The sequence below is a fragment of the Bufo bufo genome, chromosome 9 (genome assembly GCF_905171765.1).
Source record: "Bufo bufo chromosome 9, aBufBuf1.1, whole genome shotgun sequence".
In the NCBI taxonomy this organism is placed as follows: Eukaryota; Metazoa; Chordata; class Amphibia; order Anura; family Bufonidae; genus Bufo; species Bufo bufo.
This window is the reverse complement of record NC_053397.1, coordinates 116,235,701-116,251,880: the sequence shown is the minus strand read 5'-3', so window position 1 is coordinate 116,251,880 and position 16,180 is coordinate 116,235,701. Positions and strand designations below refer to the sequence as shown.

Genomic DNA, 16,180 nt, shown 5'->3' with positions numbered 1-16,180 from the left:
TTTATTTATATATTTTTCTTATTTCACTTCACCAACTTAGACTATTGTGTTCGGATCCATCACATAAAATTCTGATTAAAAAAACATTGAACTTAAGGCTGTAATGTAACAAAATACGAAAAAAGTCAAGGGGGGTGAATAGTTTGCAAGGCACTGTAAATAGGGACCACTAAATAGCTAATGAGCAGAACCTGTGGGGAGGTGGGATCCTGCCTAAAACTACAACAAAGAGAAACAGAACAATCTGTCAGATAGACTCACGTGTAGCAAGTCTGTCAGATCTTCTCAGGCCTCTCACACGGCAGGGTGTGACAGCTAGTTGTTTTTGAACAGGTAGGCTTCTGAGTAGCAGACGGTCTACCTCGGGCATGTTTGCCTCCAGATCTCACACAGCTGCCACCCTGCTGGCTCACGGCCACGCTTGCACCCTGCTGGCTCAACCATACACTGCCATCCTGCTACAGTTTCACAGGCAAGCTGCCACCCTCACCCCTCTTCACCCGGCTCCCATATGCAATTGGCTACATGATCATCAACTACTGTCTGCTCATCACTTATTTCACTCTCACCAGTCTCATGGCATCGTCGCTACTTGCACGCCTACAGGAAGAAGCAGTCGACCTCTCCTCCAAATCTGGGCTGGGCAGTAGCTGCTGACTGTTCTCAATAAAATCTTCCTCTCTTAAAACTGGGCAGAGCAGGCGGCACTTGCCAGGCAGAAGAAGCAGCAAAGGAAAAAGACAGGTTCAGAACAGGTGAAGGCACAGAGCTTGTTCCTGGGCTATGCCAACTGAGTTTGGTGTCAGAGAAACCCACCAACGCCTGGCTGTGGGTGTCTTATTTTGAGTCAACCATTCCAGGACAGTGGGATTGGTCATCTAAACACGACCGCTGGATGACAGTGACAGCAATGTGCTGTTGCTGCTGCTACCACCACCCCTTCTTCTGCTGCTACTCCTGCTGGCTAAAGCAACATTTTTGCCACTGCCTGTTCCTTTGGAGGGGCCTTGCAACTCTTTGTTGGACATACTGTACAGTAACTGTACATGTAAAATAAGTTATTTAATGTCAATATGGACATCACAATAACAGTAGTATTATACAGCGTATTCAAACCAATTTGAGAATCAAGGCCTAATGGAATTGCTCATCTATGAAACAAGGTGGGCACCCTAATAACAGTAATAATAGACAGCTTATTCATCCCAATTTGAGAATCAAGGCATAATAGAATTGCTTATTTATTTAACATGGTGGACACCCCAGTAACTGCTAAATTAGAAAGCTTATTCACCCCTATCTGAGAATCAAGGTGTAATAGAATTGCTTATCTATTTAACTGTTATTGGGGTGCCCACCTAGTTAAATTACACAGCTTAGGCCACTTTCACACTAGCGTCGGGGCTCCGCTTGCGAGCTCTGTTTGAAGGGGCTCACAAGCGGCCCCGAACGCATCCGTCCAGCTACTAATGCATTCTGAGTGGATGCGGATTCGCTCAGAATGCATCAGTCTGGCAGCGTTCAGCCTCCGCTCAGCAAGCGGACACCTGAACGCTGCTTGCAGCGTTCGGGTGTCCGCCTGGCCGTACGGAGGCAAACGGATCCGTCCAGACTTACAATGTAAGTCAATGGGGACGGATCCGTTTGAAGATGACACAATATGGCTCAATTTTCAAACGGATCCGTCCCCCATTGACTTTCAATGTAAAGTCTGGACGGATCCGTCTGAAGCTACTTTCACACTTAGAATTTTTTCTACAATATAATGCAGACTGATCCGTTCTGAACGGATCCCAAGTCTGCATTATATGAGCGCATCCGTCTGGGCAGACCCCAGACGGATCCGCTCTGAACGCAAGTGTGAAAGTAGCCTTATTCACCCCAATTTGAGAATCAAGGCATAATGGAATTGCATATCTATTTAACAAGGTAGGCAACCCAATAACAGTAGTATTAGACAGCTTATTCACCCCAAAGAATTTCTTATCTATTTAACAAGGTGAAAGTCACAATAACAGTTAAATGAGAAAGCTTATTCACCCCAATTTGAGAATCAAGGCCTATTAGAATTGCTTATCTGTTTAACAAGGAGGACACCACAATAACCGTTAAATTAGACAGCTTATTCACCCCAGTTTGAAAATCAAGGCATAATAGAATTGCTTCTCTATTTAACAAGGAGGACACCACCAATAACAGTTACATTAGACAGGTCGTTCACCCCAATTTGAGAATCAAGGCCTATTTAACAAGTGGTACATTGTTCAGTAAGATAGCTATGTGCCCTACACAGGGATTTATGCAAAGTGGGCTGTCTCCTATGGATCCCTTCAGCTTCAGATTACAGAGTCTGCACTGTCCCTGCAGTCTCCCTATGCTCACCCTACAGTGAGTAAAAACACTCCCTATGATCTCCCTACACTGTCCCTATCTTCCTATCCAATATTCCACAATTAAAGGCTTCTTGAACACTATCCCTACCATTTGTCAAGTCTCTCACTATGCTCAGCTCACAGTGAAATGTCTGACATTGCAGAGGATGAGGCTTTTTATAGGGCTGTGCCATTACAGGGGCTGGGTAGCTGCTGATTGGCTGTCTGCATGGCATTATGGGTGATCTAGCGACTTCTTACTTTCACTGTGTAACACGTGTAGCCGCCATTTTAGGGGGAAAAAAATCTGTTACTACAAAGCGCAAATTAATTCAGATTCGTTACAAACTTAATTTTTCCCAAACTTACAATTGAATTCCACTTCGGGTGCTTTGCATCGATCAACACTAGTTGACATAGTCAGGAGAAAATGGGTAACTAAATTCTTTGGAATGCCTGTTGGGCCAAAGTGTTCACTACATATTTGAATCCTCCAATGTACTTAATACTTTGTAAAAGGTGTCATAATGGATGAATTTATACTGGGGAGACTGTACAGAAACTGATCTTCAATGAACTTACACAGACACACTATAAAACACAAGGTCAATACAACTGTTGGAAACCATTCCTCTGGACCAGGACACTCCATGGACAACCTAAAGGTTTGAATCTGTCACCTCCCAAAACCATCCCAAGCCGCCAGCAGTACCTGCGTGTAGCCAGCAGTGTGTTTCTGATGATGCCTTTCTTCCTGAAGTCAGATGCAGAAAAAGTACTAAAAATTTTTTTTATAACCCTGCCCGGCGACCTCCTTGCTTCAAGTCACAGTAACCAGGCCCCCTTCCCTGCCCCTTTGCTGTGACTGACAGCGCTTATGCACGAGAGTTTGGCTGCCTTTGCCAAACAGCCGGCTGTCAGTCACAGCGAAGGAGCAGGGAAGGGGGCGTGGTTACCGTGACTTGAAACAAGGAGGCCGCTGCCTCCTTGACTTCAAGCATGTGTGGAGAAGCGTGCCAAGCAGCGGATAAAAAGTTTTCAGTACTTTTGCTGCATCTGCCTTCAGGAAGAAAGGCATCATCAGAAACACGCTGCTGGCTACACGCAGGTACAGCTGTCAGCTTGGGATAGTTTTGGGAGGTGACAGGTTCCCTTTAATTCTCAAAGAGAATTTTAAGAATGATTAAGACAGGAAATCTTGGGAATTTAAGATAATAACTGAATTCCAGTCATTGACCCAAAGAATGAATCTAGCATCTGGTTTTATGAGCCGCTATTTGGATAAAATTCACACCTCCCTCAGTATGGCTCCCTATCCCTAATCTGAATACCCTTTGTCTATGCTGAACATATCCACTTATAACACAAACACTGTTTATTATCTTAATTTTCCATCTTCCCATGTACAGGTGTTGTTTTAACATCCTCTTAATGTTTTGCTTGCTTCTCAGTCTTCCATTTGTAATTCAGCCGGAAGAAGGAGCATTTGTGCTCTGAAAGCTTGCAGTATGATTTTTTCTGGTTAGCCAATAAAGCTATTATATGTTTGGATTTATTAACGCAAAAGTATTCCATGTCACATAGATTTTTTTCTGGTACTGTGCACTTCTTGATACACATTACTACACCTCTTGAAAAATTCCAAGAAGTTTCCAAAATGGGGTCATTTCTTTGGGGTTTCCAATGTAGGGGTACCTCAGAGTGTTTTCAAATGCAACATGGCACCCAAAAAACATTTTTAGCAAAATTTGCCTTCGAAAAGCCATATGGCTCTCCTTCCCTTCTGAACCCTGCTGTGTGCCCATACAGAAGTTTATGACGACATAGGAATGGGATATTTCTGTAAACTGGAGAATCGGTGTAATCAATATTGAGGTTAACTTTGCTGTTCAATGGGTTGTGTCAGGTTTATAAGTTATCCACTATGTGTTGTAGGAATCAATTATGTTTTAAAATTTCACCTCCATTTTGCTTTAATTCCTGTTGAAAATCTTAAGAGTTAATAATAGTTATAAATTCAGTTTTGAATAATTTGAGGGGTGTAGTTTCTAAAATGAGATCATTTATGGGTGATTTTGTTATATAACTTCCTCTAAGTCACTACAATAGAGTTGGTCCTTTTTACAAAATGATGCTAAAATAAAGTAAACATATGATGAATGGTATAACTATTTTGTGAGGTATTAGGGTGAGGTATCTGTCTTGAAAGCAGAGAAATTCAGTTAGAAATTGAAAATTGTTAAAAATATGCTGTACTTTTTTAACCCTTTAGATACCAGATGTTTTTTTGTTTTTCCATTTTTATTTTTCTATCTTCCTGAAGCCATAACTTTTTTATTTGTCCGTTCATGCACCATGTTTACTAATCGCTCCATCGCTGTACGGCGCTGGTAGAGAAAGGGTTAAGACACTTTTTACATTTCATCTACCTAATTTAAAAATTCTGGCAAGTGTCACTTTATGTGGTAATAACTTTGAAATGCTTTTACTTATCCAAACAACTCTAAGATTGTTCATTCGTGACACACCATGCAGCATGCAGCGGGTGCCATAGTGGGCAGGTCTCTGCTGTTTCAAACAGCAGAGACCTGCGGCCAATGACCATGACCGCAAATAATGCAAATCTCGGTCATTAAAGCCTTTAAATGCCGTGATGAAGTGTGATCACGGAATCTTAAAGCTCAAAAATCCGTGCACTTCTGGGCTTCTAACCGGTAGGCCAACATAAGAAATGAGCAATTCTGCTCTCATCATGGAAACATGATGGTACAGAATAAAATTAAAAAAAAACTGAGCCTTGTAGCTTGAAACACAAGCTACAAAACCATAAAAAGTAAAAAAAAAAAGTTGAATACATGAAAATTTTTTATAAATTAAAATTTGAATCACCCCCCTTTCCGTAGAATAAAAAAATAATTACATAAATAACAAAAAATATAAACATCACGGGCATCACTGCGTCCAAAAATGCCTGTACTATTAAAATATAGAGACAATTTTCCAATACAGCGAATGTCGTAGTGGAAAAAAGGGTAAAAATGGCCGATTTGCCATTTTTTCATCGCTTCTCTTACCCAAAATCAGTTAAAAGAATCTGAAGAAAAATTCAAACACACTATAAAACGGTATCAATAAAAACTACAGATCGTCCCACAAAAATGATCCCCCACACAGCTCAGTACATCTTACTATACAAAAGTTATTTGGGTCAGAATATAGTGATGTAAAAAAAATGTTTTTCAAAGTTTTTATTTATTTTTACAGTATTTAGACATTAACCCCTTAAGGACACAGCCTTATTTCACCTTAAAAACCAGGCCATTTTTTGCAAATCTGACCAGTGTCACTTTAAGTGGTGATAGCTTTAAAACACTTTGACTTATCCAGGCCATTCTGAGATTGTTTTTCGTCACATATTGTACTTCATGACACTGGTAAAATGAAGTAAAAAAAATCATTTTTATTTATAAAAAAATAAAAAATTTACCCAATTTTTTTTAAAAATTGCAAATTTCCAAGTTTCTATTTCTCTACTTCTATAATACATAGTAATACATATAAAAATTGTTATTACTTTACATTCCCCATATGTCTACTTCATGTTTAGATCAATTTGGGAATGATATTTTATTTTTGGGGGATGTTACAAGGCTTAGAAGTTTAGAAGCAAATCTTGAATTTTTTCAGAAATTTTCAAAAACCCACTTTTTAGGGACCAGTTCAGGTCTGAAGTCACTTTGTTAAGGCTTACATAATAGAAACCACCCAAAAATGACCCCATTCTAGAAACTACACCCCTCAAGGTATTCAAAACTGATTTTACAAACGTTGTTAACCCTTTAGGTGTTCCACAAGAGTTAATGGCAAATGGTGATAAAATTTCAGAATTTAGATTTTTTGGCAAATTTTCCATTTTAATCCATTTTTTTCCAGTAACAAGGCAAGGGTTAACAGCCAAACAAAATGCTATATTTATTGCCCTGATTCTGTAGTTTGCAGAAACACCCCATATGTGGCCGTAAACTACTGTACGGGCACACAGTAGGGTGTAGAGGGAAAAGTGCGCCGTATGGTTTTTGGAAGGCAGATTTTGCTGGACTGGTTTTTTTGACACCATGTCCCAATTGAAGCCCCCCTGATGCAACCCTAGAGTAGAAACTCCATAAAAGTGACCCCATCTAAGAAACTACACCCCTCAAGGTATTCAAAACTGATTTTACAAACTTTGTTAACCCTTTAGGTGTTGCACAAGATTTACTGGAAAATAGAGATACAATTTCAAAATTTCACTTTTTTGGCAGATTTTCCATTTTAATATTTTTTTCCCAGTTACAAAGCAAGGGTTAACAGCCAAACACAACTCATTATTTATGGCCCTGATTCTTTAGTTTACAGAAACACCCCATATGTGGTCGTAAAAAACTGCTGTACGGGCACACGGCAAGGTGCAGAAGGAAAGGAATGCCATAAAATTTTTGGAAGGCAGATTTTGCTAGACTGTTTTTTTTTACACCATATCCCATTTGAAGCCCCTCTGATGCACCCCTAGAGTAGAAATTCCAAAAAAGTGACCCCATTTTAGAAACTACGGGATAGGGTGGCAATTTTGTTGGTACTAGTTTAGCGTACATATGATTTTTGGTTGCTATATATTACACTTTTTGTGAGGCAAGGTAACAAGAAATAGCTTTTTTGGCACAGTTTTTTTGTTGTTATTTACAACATTCATCTGACAGGTTAGATCATGTGGTATTTATTGGCACTATTTTGGGGTGCGTGTGACTTTTTGATCTCTTGCTATTACACTTTTTGTGACGTAAGATAAATGGCTTTTTTAACACTGTTTTAATTTTTTTACGGTGGTCATCTGAGGGGTTAGGTCATGTGATATTTTTATAGAGCCGGTTGATACGGACGCGGCGATACCTAATATGTATACTTTTTTTTTATTTATGTAAGTTTTACACAATGATTTCATTTTTGAAACAAAAGAAATCATGTTTTCGTGTTTCCATAGTCTAAGAGCCATAGTTTTTTCAGTTTTTGGGCGATTATCTTGGGTAGGGTATGATTTTTGCGGGATGAGATGATGGTTTGATTGGTACTATTTTGGCGTACATGCGACTTTTTTGATCACTTTTATTACCTTTTTTGGGAAGTAAGGTGGGCAAAATTTCTTGAAGATCCAGTTGGTCTGATGTCTGTATAATACAGTACAGTACACTATATAGTGTATTGTACTGTATTTTACTTACACTTTGTCTGAACAGATCTATGCCTTTAGCACAGATCTGTTCAGCACCATGGACAGCAGGATGCCTGAGAAGTTGCCATGGGAACCTTCCCCGTCTGCCACAACTGAGCAGACGGGAAGGGGAAGGAGGGGGGCTGTCTGGGGGCACCCTCCCTCTCCCATCGGGGGGCTGCAAAGGCACAGCAGCCCCCCAATGGGAGAGGGAGGGAGCTCCCTGACTGTTAACCTTTTCCATACAGCAGTCCGTACGGACCGCGGTATGGAAAGGGTTAAACGGCTGACATCACAGCACAGATGTCAGCCGTTTATACCAGAGTGTCAGCAATGTGCTGACACTCTGGTATACCCACTGGACACCAATGAATATTTAAGAGGAGGCGGGCGGGGGATCGCGATCCCGCCTGCCGCACCTCCCGCACCGCCCGCACCGCCTTCAACCCCCCCCCTGCACCACCTGCCGGCATAAAATCATTCAGGGGTGCAGGGGGGGGTGAAAAATCTATAATTTCCGCACATTAAAGTTTCTGATCCCCGCGGATCAGAAACTGCAGAAAGCGCAGCAAACCGCAGGTCTGAATTGACCTGCGGTTTGCTGCGATCACTGACACGGGGGGGGGGGGGGTCACGGCACCCCCCCGCGCATTTAGCCGAGGTGCCTGCTCAATGATTGAAGCAGGCACCTTGTTCTGATCACCGCCCGCCGGGTGGTGGTGATCGGAACAACACATGACACGTCATGTGTCCTTAAGGACTCGGGAAACATGCCATACCGGTACGCATATGTGTTATCATTGTAAGAATGAAGGGCACAGAGAATGAAGGGCACAGGTCGGTTTTGCAGCAAAGGGAATGCCGCAGGGACAAAACCCATAAAACGGTAGAGGAACATTATGTTCCATATTAAATGGTGGCATTAGAAAGTACAACTTGTCCCGCAAAAAATAAGCCCTCATATGGATATGTGAACGGAAAAATGAAAAAGTTATGGCTCCAGGAAGATAGGGAAGAAAAATGAAAACGCAAAAATGAAAAACACATACGGTATCAAAGGGCTGAAAAGGGAGAAACTGAAGTAAATAAATCTATAATTGCTTATGTTTTGAACTCAGGACCTGCAAGTCAAGCTGGCGGACCCAGAAGAGATACCAACTGTGGAACTTTTAACCCAGCAGATTTTCACTTTAAAGGAGAATATGGCAACACTGAATTTGGCAAGCCATGGTCATTTAACACATACTCAGAAGGTATTTGGGGGAAAAGATTTTATATGTGTGTTTTGTTTTAAAAAATGGTTTCTGAATTATATATTCAGTTGTCAAGATAGTCTTACAGTAAAATTAATAAAAAAGGGTTGACCATTTTAACATTATTTACCCACCAGGTGACAAATGCCAAACGTTTACGGCATGATTGCTCTAGAGCAGGGTTTCTCAACTCCGGTCCTTGGGACCCACCTACCGGTCAGGATTTGAGAATATCCCACAAAATGAATACCTGTGGTAAGTCCTGATGCATGGACACTAATTATATCACCCGCTCAATACTAAGGAAATCCTGAAAACATGACTGGCATGTGGTTCCCGAGGACCTGAGTTGAGAAACCCTGCTCTAGAGTAATATGGGCTAGGCTAGTGAGCTGACTCCACACCTTTATGCAGTAACCTGATAGTGATCTGAACTTCTTATCTTCAGTACTAGTCATGTATTACTATAGATAATAGCCCAAAATCAGGGTGACAGATTTCCTATAAACATGCCAGGCATGAACACCTGTCTAAGATAAATAATACATAAAGACTAGATGGACCATGTGGTCCTTTTCTGCTGTCAGTCTTCTATGTGCTGATCGATTGCTATAGCATCGTAGGGTCGTTGCAAACTGCTTAACCCCGTCCCGACATCTGCTGTACATGTACCGCGCAGTGGGAATCGACATTCTGACAGCCGCTTTACAGGTACAATGTGCTTATTGGGCTGGTGCAGGAGCTGCGCACTCCTGATCAGCAGCAGGGGCCCGGCTGTTCCAATTTCTGATATTTACAGACTCTATACTGACAGGGAGTGTTCCACAGGAATGGCGCATAGCAAATGTGGTGCCAATATTCAAAAAGGGTGCAAAAACAGACTCCGGAAATTATAGGCCGGTAAACCTGACAAAACAACAGATGTGCAGATTGGGGGAAACCTGGGAAATAGTGACCATAAAGTAAGAACCTTCCAATTGTCATTCAAAAGAGTGTTTCTTCAGGGAGAAACAAAAATACCAAACTTCAAAAAAGCAAAATTTAGCCAAGTAAAAGAGGCCATAGGCCTAACTAACTGGGACGAAGTCCTTTAAAAATAAAAATACAGCCACAAAATGGGATATTTTAAAAAGCATCCTAAAATCTAATTGTGAGAGGTACATACCTTATGGGAAAAAAAGGTTAAGGAACAAGAAAAAAAACAATGTGGATAAATAGAACTGTAAGGAATTCAATAAATGAAAAAAGAAAGCATTTAAATCACTAAAACAGGAGGGTAGCGAGGAAGCACTGAAAAACTATAAGGAAAAAAATTGAATATGTAAAAAATAAATAAAAACACCCAAACTAGAGATCGAGAGATTAATTGCTGAAGAGAAAAACGAACCCTAAAATGTTCTTTAATTATATAAATGGTAAAAAGTATAAATCTGAAGGTGTCAGCCCTCTACAGAGTAATGAGGGGGGAGTTGCGGGGAGGAGAAAGCAAAGCTATTAAATATTTTTTTCTCCACTGTATTCACAGAGGAAAATAAACTGCCAGATGAAATGCAAAATGTAAAAGTAAACTCCCCATTAAAAGTGCCCTGTCTGACCCAGGAAGAAGTACAGCGGCATCTTAAAAAGATTCAAATGGACAAATCGTCAGGACCAGATGGCATACACCCCCGTATCCTAAGATAATTAATTAATGTCATAGCCAGACCCTTATTTCTGATATTTAAGGACTCTATACTAACAGGTAGTGTTCCACAGGATTGGCGCATAGCAAATGTGGTGCCAATATTCAAAAAGGGTCTAAAAACAGAGCTCGGAAACTATAGGCTGGTAAGTTTAACATCTGTAGTGGGTAAACTGTTTGAAGGTTTTCTAAGAGATGCTATCTTGGAGTACCTCATCTTGGAGTAAAATAAGCAAATAATGCCATATCAGCATGGCTTCATAAGGGATCGGTCATGTCAAACTAATTTAATCAGTTTCTATGAGGAGGTAAGTTCTAGACTTGACAGCGGCAAATCAATGGATGTCGTATATCTGGACTTCTCCAAAGCATTTGACACTGTACCACATAAAAGGCTGGTATATAAAATGAGAATGCTTAGACTGGGAAAAAATGTCTGTATGTGGCTAAGTAACTGGCTCAGTGATAGAAAACAGAGGGTGGTTATTAACGGTCCACACGGTCACTGTCACTAGTTGGGAACCTCAGGGGTCAGTATTGGGCCCTATTCTCTTCAATATATTTATTAATGATCTTGTAGAAGGCTTGCCCAGTAAAATATAAATATTTGCAGATAGCAATAAACTGTGTAAAGTAATTGACATGGAAGAGGACAGTATACTGCTACAGAGGGATCTGGATAGATTAGAGGCTTGGACCCGGAAGTGGCAGATGAGGCTTAACACTGAAAAATGTAAGGTTATGCACATACAGTAGGAAGGAATAATGCAAATCACCCGTACATACTAAATGGTAAAACACTGGGTAACACTGACATGGAAAAGGAATTTTAGTGAACAGCAAACTAAGCTGTAAAAACCAGTGTTAGGCAGCTGCTGCCAAGGCCAATAAAATAATAGGTTGCATCAAAAGGGGCATAGATGAGAACATAGTCTTACCACTTTACAAATCACTAGTCAGACCACACATGGAGTACTGTGTACAGTTCTGGGCTCCTGTGAACAATGCAGACATAGCAGAGCTGGAGAGGGTACCGAGGAGGGCAACTAAAGTAATAACTGGAATGGGGGGACTACAGTACCCTGAAAGATTATCAACATTAGGGTTATTCACTTTAGAAAGCGGGAGGGGAGATCTAATAACTATGTATAAATATATCAGGGGTCAGTACAGAGATCTCTCCTATCATCTATTTATCCCCAGGACTGTCTCTGTGATGAGGGGACATCCTCTGCGTCTGGAGGAAAGAAGGTTTGTACACAAACATAGAAGAAGATTCTTTATGGTAAGAGCAGTGAGAGCTGCTTTATGGTAAGAGCAGTGAGACTATGGAACTCTCTGCCTGAGTAGGTGGTGATGGTGAGTTCACTAAAAGAGTTCAAGAGTGTATATGGATGTATTTCTGGAGTGTAATAATATTACAGGCTATAGCTACTAGAGATGGTTCGTTAAACCAGGGAGTTATTCTGTTGATCCAGGGAGTTATTCTGGATCAACATTGGAGTCGGGAAGGAATTTTTTTTGCCTTCTTCTGGATCAACTTGCAGCATAACAGGCTGAACTGGATGGACAAATGTCTTTTTTCTGACTTATATACTATGTTACTATGTACTGAAATACGTACGCCACTAAACACTTTCACCACATATAACTGCACAAGTGAACTGCGTATATATTTTTCTTTTTCCACAGATATAAGCCACTAAAGGCTTTTCAATATAGGACTTGCAACCCAAGAACAAATTGCTGAAATGACAGAGCTGTATAATGGCTATTTGGATCCCCAAATAATTATTCCTTGCACTTGTAAATCGCTTTTCTAGCACTGTCCCTAGCGCCTTCTAACATCTCTCCCTGCACTAAGAAGCTGTGAATTTTTTGTCACAATGAGTTTTTTCCTATTGCTGTCCCTAACGCCTTTTCACGTCTGTCCCTGCACTCCGAACGCTGGAAAATGTCTGAATCCAAGATGGCCGCCGTATTTATAGGGCTGTGACATCACAGGGCTGGCTGGCTGCTGATTGGCTGCATGCATGGCATTATGGGTCATCCCGCCTTACCAGAGTTTCTTGCCCCATGTCCTCACGCGTGTAACCGCCATTTTAGCGCGAAGCACGAGGAAATTCGCATTCGTTGTAGATCAAATTTTTGCTGAAATTCGGATCGAATTCCACTTCGTCAGCTTTGATTCACACATCTCTACTGATCACCACTGCAATTGCAGCGTCCAGCAAATATAGCAGTGCTCATATAAGTGCTGCCTTCTCTTCAATCAGCTGATCAGTGGGGGTGCCAGGAGTTGGACCCCCGCCGATCTGATATTGATGACCTATTTTGAGGAGAGGTCATCAATAGTAAAAAGCGGGCAGCTCTTTTAAGTCTACTTTGTCTTTTCCCTTTGGTTGAAGAAAATGCATTAAGTTAAGAAGGCTGAAGCTTCAGCCTGTATTTGTGGGAGGGGCTTGAGCCTTTATCAGCCCTACTCACCGCTACCCAGCAGGCGATCCGGTCGTCACTTCCGGTTAGGAGGAGTCGCGTGTTTGCTCCCCTCTGCCATCTCATCCACTCCTGCACGCTGCAGCTCCACTTCTCTGGAGGGTAAGTCGGGGCTTCCCCCTCTAAAGGCTTGTTTGCGGGTTCCCCCGCTGGTCGTGTCCATGGCGGCACCCACCTTCCGCAGTTTAGGCACCGCCGATCCTCCAATGCCTTGGCCGGCGAGTGCGTTTCACTGTGGAACGCAAACGCGGCAAGCCTCCTTCACCTAGGAAGGATTCAAGGACGGCAGCCACAATGCTAAGCAGAGGCCTTCCTTATACTCAGCAGGGACAGATATTTTCTGGACAAGTTGCACTCACTGTGCCAGCTAGATCATTTCAAGGGGTTGTTCATAGGACATTTAGAGGGGTGCCCATAGAACCCTCTCTATAAGGCACGGACGACCCTAGATTGAATAGGAATATGCAGGTGTTCATGTGGTGGGATCGGCAGGTCAGGAAGGGTCTTACGCATGGGCCCACCGGCCTGTTTTCTGTAGGGGGCGAATCACGGACTTCAGCTACGTCTCAGTGTCACCCATCTTGTTCACAGACCATGCGTGCGCAGGTGTAAAGAGACCGTCATCGGAAGCATGTCACACAGTGCCAGCCGTGAGTCAGCCATGTTCGCACACGCTGACTAATCCGCATTGTGTTGAATAACCCCATCACGGGTCAGGGGCAACGGGTCCGAGCTAGTATGCTCCTAGGAGCAATAGCAGCTGCAGGCCATGTAAGCCTGTGTAAGCTTTTTTGGGGGGGGCCAGTTCCGGTAACATTAGCATTCCTGCACTCCTCAGGGCCTGGGATTTCTCGGTCAGAGGTCCGCATTGGGCGTCCCCTTTTTCCCTGCCGCATGATGCATGTCTAGTCATGCGGCCTTGCTGGCGCTGGCTCCAGAAAAGGAAAAAAAAAAGGGAAAAAAAAGAGAGAAAAAAATATATATAAAAATCCCTGATACGCTCAGGTCGTCTCTCTCTTGCCTGGTCACCCAGGCGCCCCCTTTTTTCTATATCTTTTCTCTCCTCCTGGTTACGCCCAGGCCTGTCATCGTTTGCCTGGTACGCCCAGGTCACTGTTGTCCTTGTGTCCTCATCCACTTCTTGAGCCCGGATTGTTCACCTAGGCACGGTCGCTTGTCTTGTCTTTATGTCATTGTCGTCCCCTTTTTCGCCCAGGGCACAGTTCCCGTTCCTGGTACGCCCAGGTCCTCCTGGTCTCCTCACCTGCTATTGGTACTTGGGTCTCCTTGCAATTCCCACCTTCCCGCTAGCTGGCAGTGTGCTTTCTGATCTAGCACAGCCCACGGGGCCACTTTCCCGCCTGGTCCTCAGGTTTTTAGCACTCTTGTCCGCCTGGCTCACAGGTCCGTCATGTAATGTCGTCCGGCCCTCCACGGGCCACTGCTACGCGCAGCTTCTGTCTTGTCATGGCAACGCACCATCTCTTTCTTTCCGACCACCTGGTATGTTCAGGTTGCCTTTTTCTGTCAATAGCCAATCTGATACGCTCAGTACGCCTGACTCAAACAGGTCTGGGGTCATTCCTTATACAGCGCTCTCAGGTTTTCGCTTGTTTCTTTTTCTATTTTCCCTTTTCTTTCAGGTTCTAGCCTGTTTCCAGGTTCCAGTCAGTCCTGTCCAGGTAAGTGCTCACTGAAATCCTCTGCGACCCCAACGGTTCAATGTTTCACGGTTAATCAGATTCTTCATCTATCCGGACAGGTCGATTTTCTCTTTCTAGTCCGTGTTATGGTGTTCTGTATTCGGGTACGTTCATATCTCTGTTTTCTCGCACCTTCTCGGTTCTTTTCTCCATCACCCCTCCTGGCTTCTCTTTTTTCACAGGTCAAGCATGTCTCGAGCCTCCGATATAGATGACAGCCTTTCTGTCCCTGAAACGTTTGTTTCGGGCCAAGCCGGTCCTTCGTCCCTAAGGAATTGGACCATTCCAAAATTACTTGCGGAACTTAACAAGAGGGGCATTCCGCACCCAGCCTCCGCCAGAAAGGCAGAACTTTCTAAACTGCTCATGACCGGCCCTAACCCTTCCAGGGATCAGCCGGGCACGTCATCCATCCAGCTCTCGCTGGTTCGGCTACAGTCCACCATGAACACACTGGTAGACTCGGTGGCTGACGTCCAAGCTAGAGTAACGGAACTGAAATCATGGGCCTCCTTGGCGCCCCCTGCACTCGGCCCACTGGCCACCGCCTCCACTTCCATTTGCCTGACGCCAGGTACACCCAGCTCTATTCCCCAAGTGGCCCCCTCACATTTTATCCCAGAAAATCTCAAACGAGACATCCTGGCAGGGAAGGATGTAAATCTTGCGTCAGTTCTCATTGCCGCCCAAGATGGACCCGAAAACAGGGTGATCAATTGTGGAGATGTGTCCGTGGTCCTTAGGGCCAAGTTATCCATTCCCGAGTTTGTCCTTGCGTTCAGCCTTTTTAGGGACATTGTCTGCACCGCACAACCGGAGAGAAGGGAAGAGCTGGATACCTATTTGTACCTGGTCACCGACCTGGGGCACAAGTATGGGGGTTCAGCCTTCTACGATTACCATTGATCTTTCTCGGCAAAAGCGGCAGCAGCTCTGGCTCAATTTCAGAGAGCTCCTGAAGAAGCGTTGTAGCGAAACCCGGGTCGGGCGTCTGTGCAGGCTGATCTGAATGCTTGTTATATTTTTAACTTTGGATCTATGAGAAGATTTAGGAATACCAGAGAAGGTGTTTGATGAAGCCTATGGAGATGTGGGGACACAAGTGGTGATAAATACGCACACTGTGAATGGAATCTTGTGAGTATATTTCTTCCTTGCGGTTGTAAAACACAGTGGCAGTACTTCACCATATGGAGTTTCTATTTGCACTCTGCAGGCACTTGTAGATCTGAGGAGGATTTTGTTACAACCTGTGAACCTGGTGAAAACCCAGCTTTCTTCCCTTTTAATCCGAGGAGAGAGGATAAGAAAAGAAAAGAAAAGCAATATTCTTTCTGCAGCGCAGTCTCTTTTTTGTTTGAATCAATTTCAGTATGTCACCAGATGGGCTAGTATTGATACAGAACTATTCTGCTGTCACTTCGCGGGGC

At 43.1% G+C, this 16,180-nt stretch overlaps 1 protein-coding gene across 1 annotated transcript in view; it reads left to right on the top strand.

Annotated features, from left to right (window-relative positions):
* LOC120979810 (myomegalin-like) overlaps nt 1-15,656 on the top strand; it is a 245,000-nt gene extending 229,344 nt beyond the window's left edge. Inside the window, exons 10-13 of the mRNA XM_040408766.1 lie at nt 8,736-8,870; nt 14,691-14,729; nt 14,829-14,854; nt 14,933-15,656. Of these exons, the coding sequence (XP_040264700.1) occupies nt 8,736-8,870; nt 14,691-14,729; nt 14,829-14,854; nt 14,933-15,656 (924 nt within the window). The remainder of the gene's footprint in view (nt 1-8,735; nt 8,871-14,690; nt 14,730-14,828; nt 14,855-14,932) is intronic.
* The last annotated feature ends 524 nt before the right edge of the window (nt 15,657-16,180 follow it).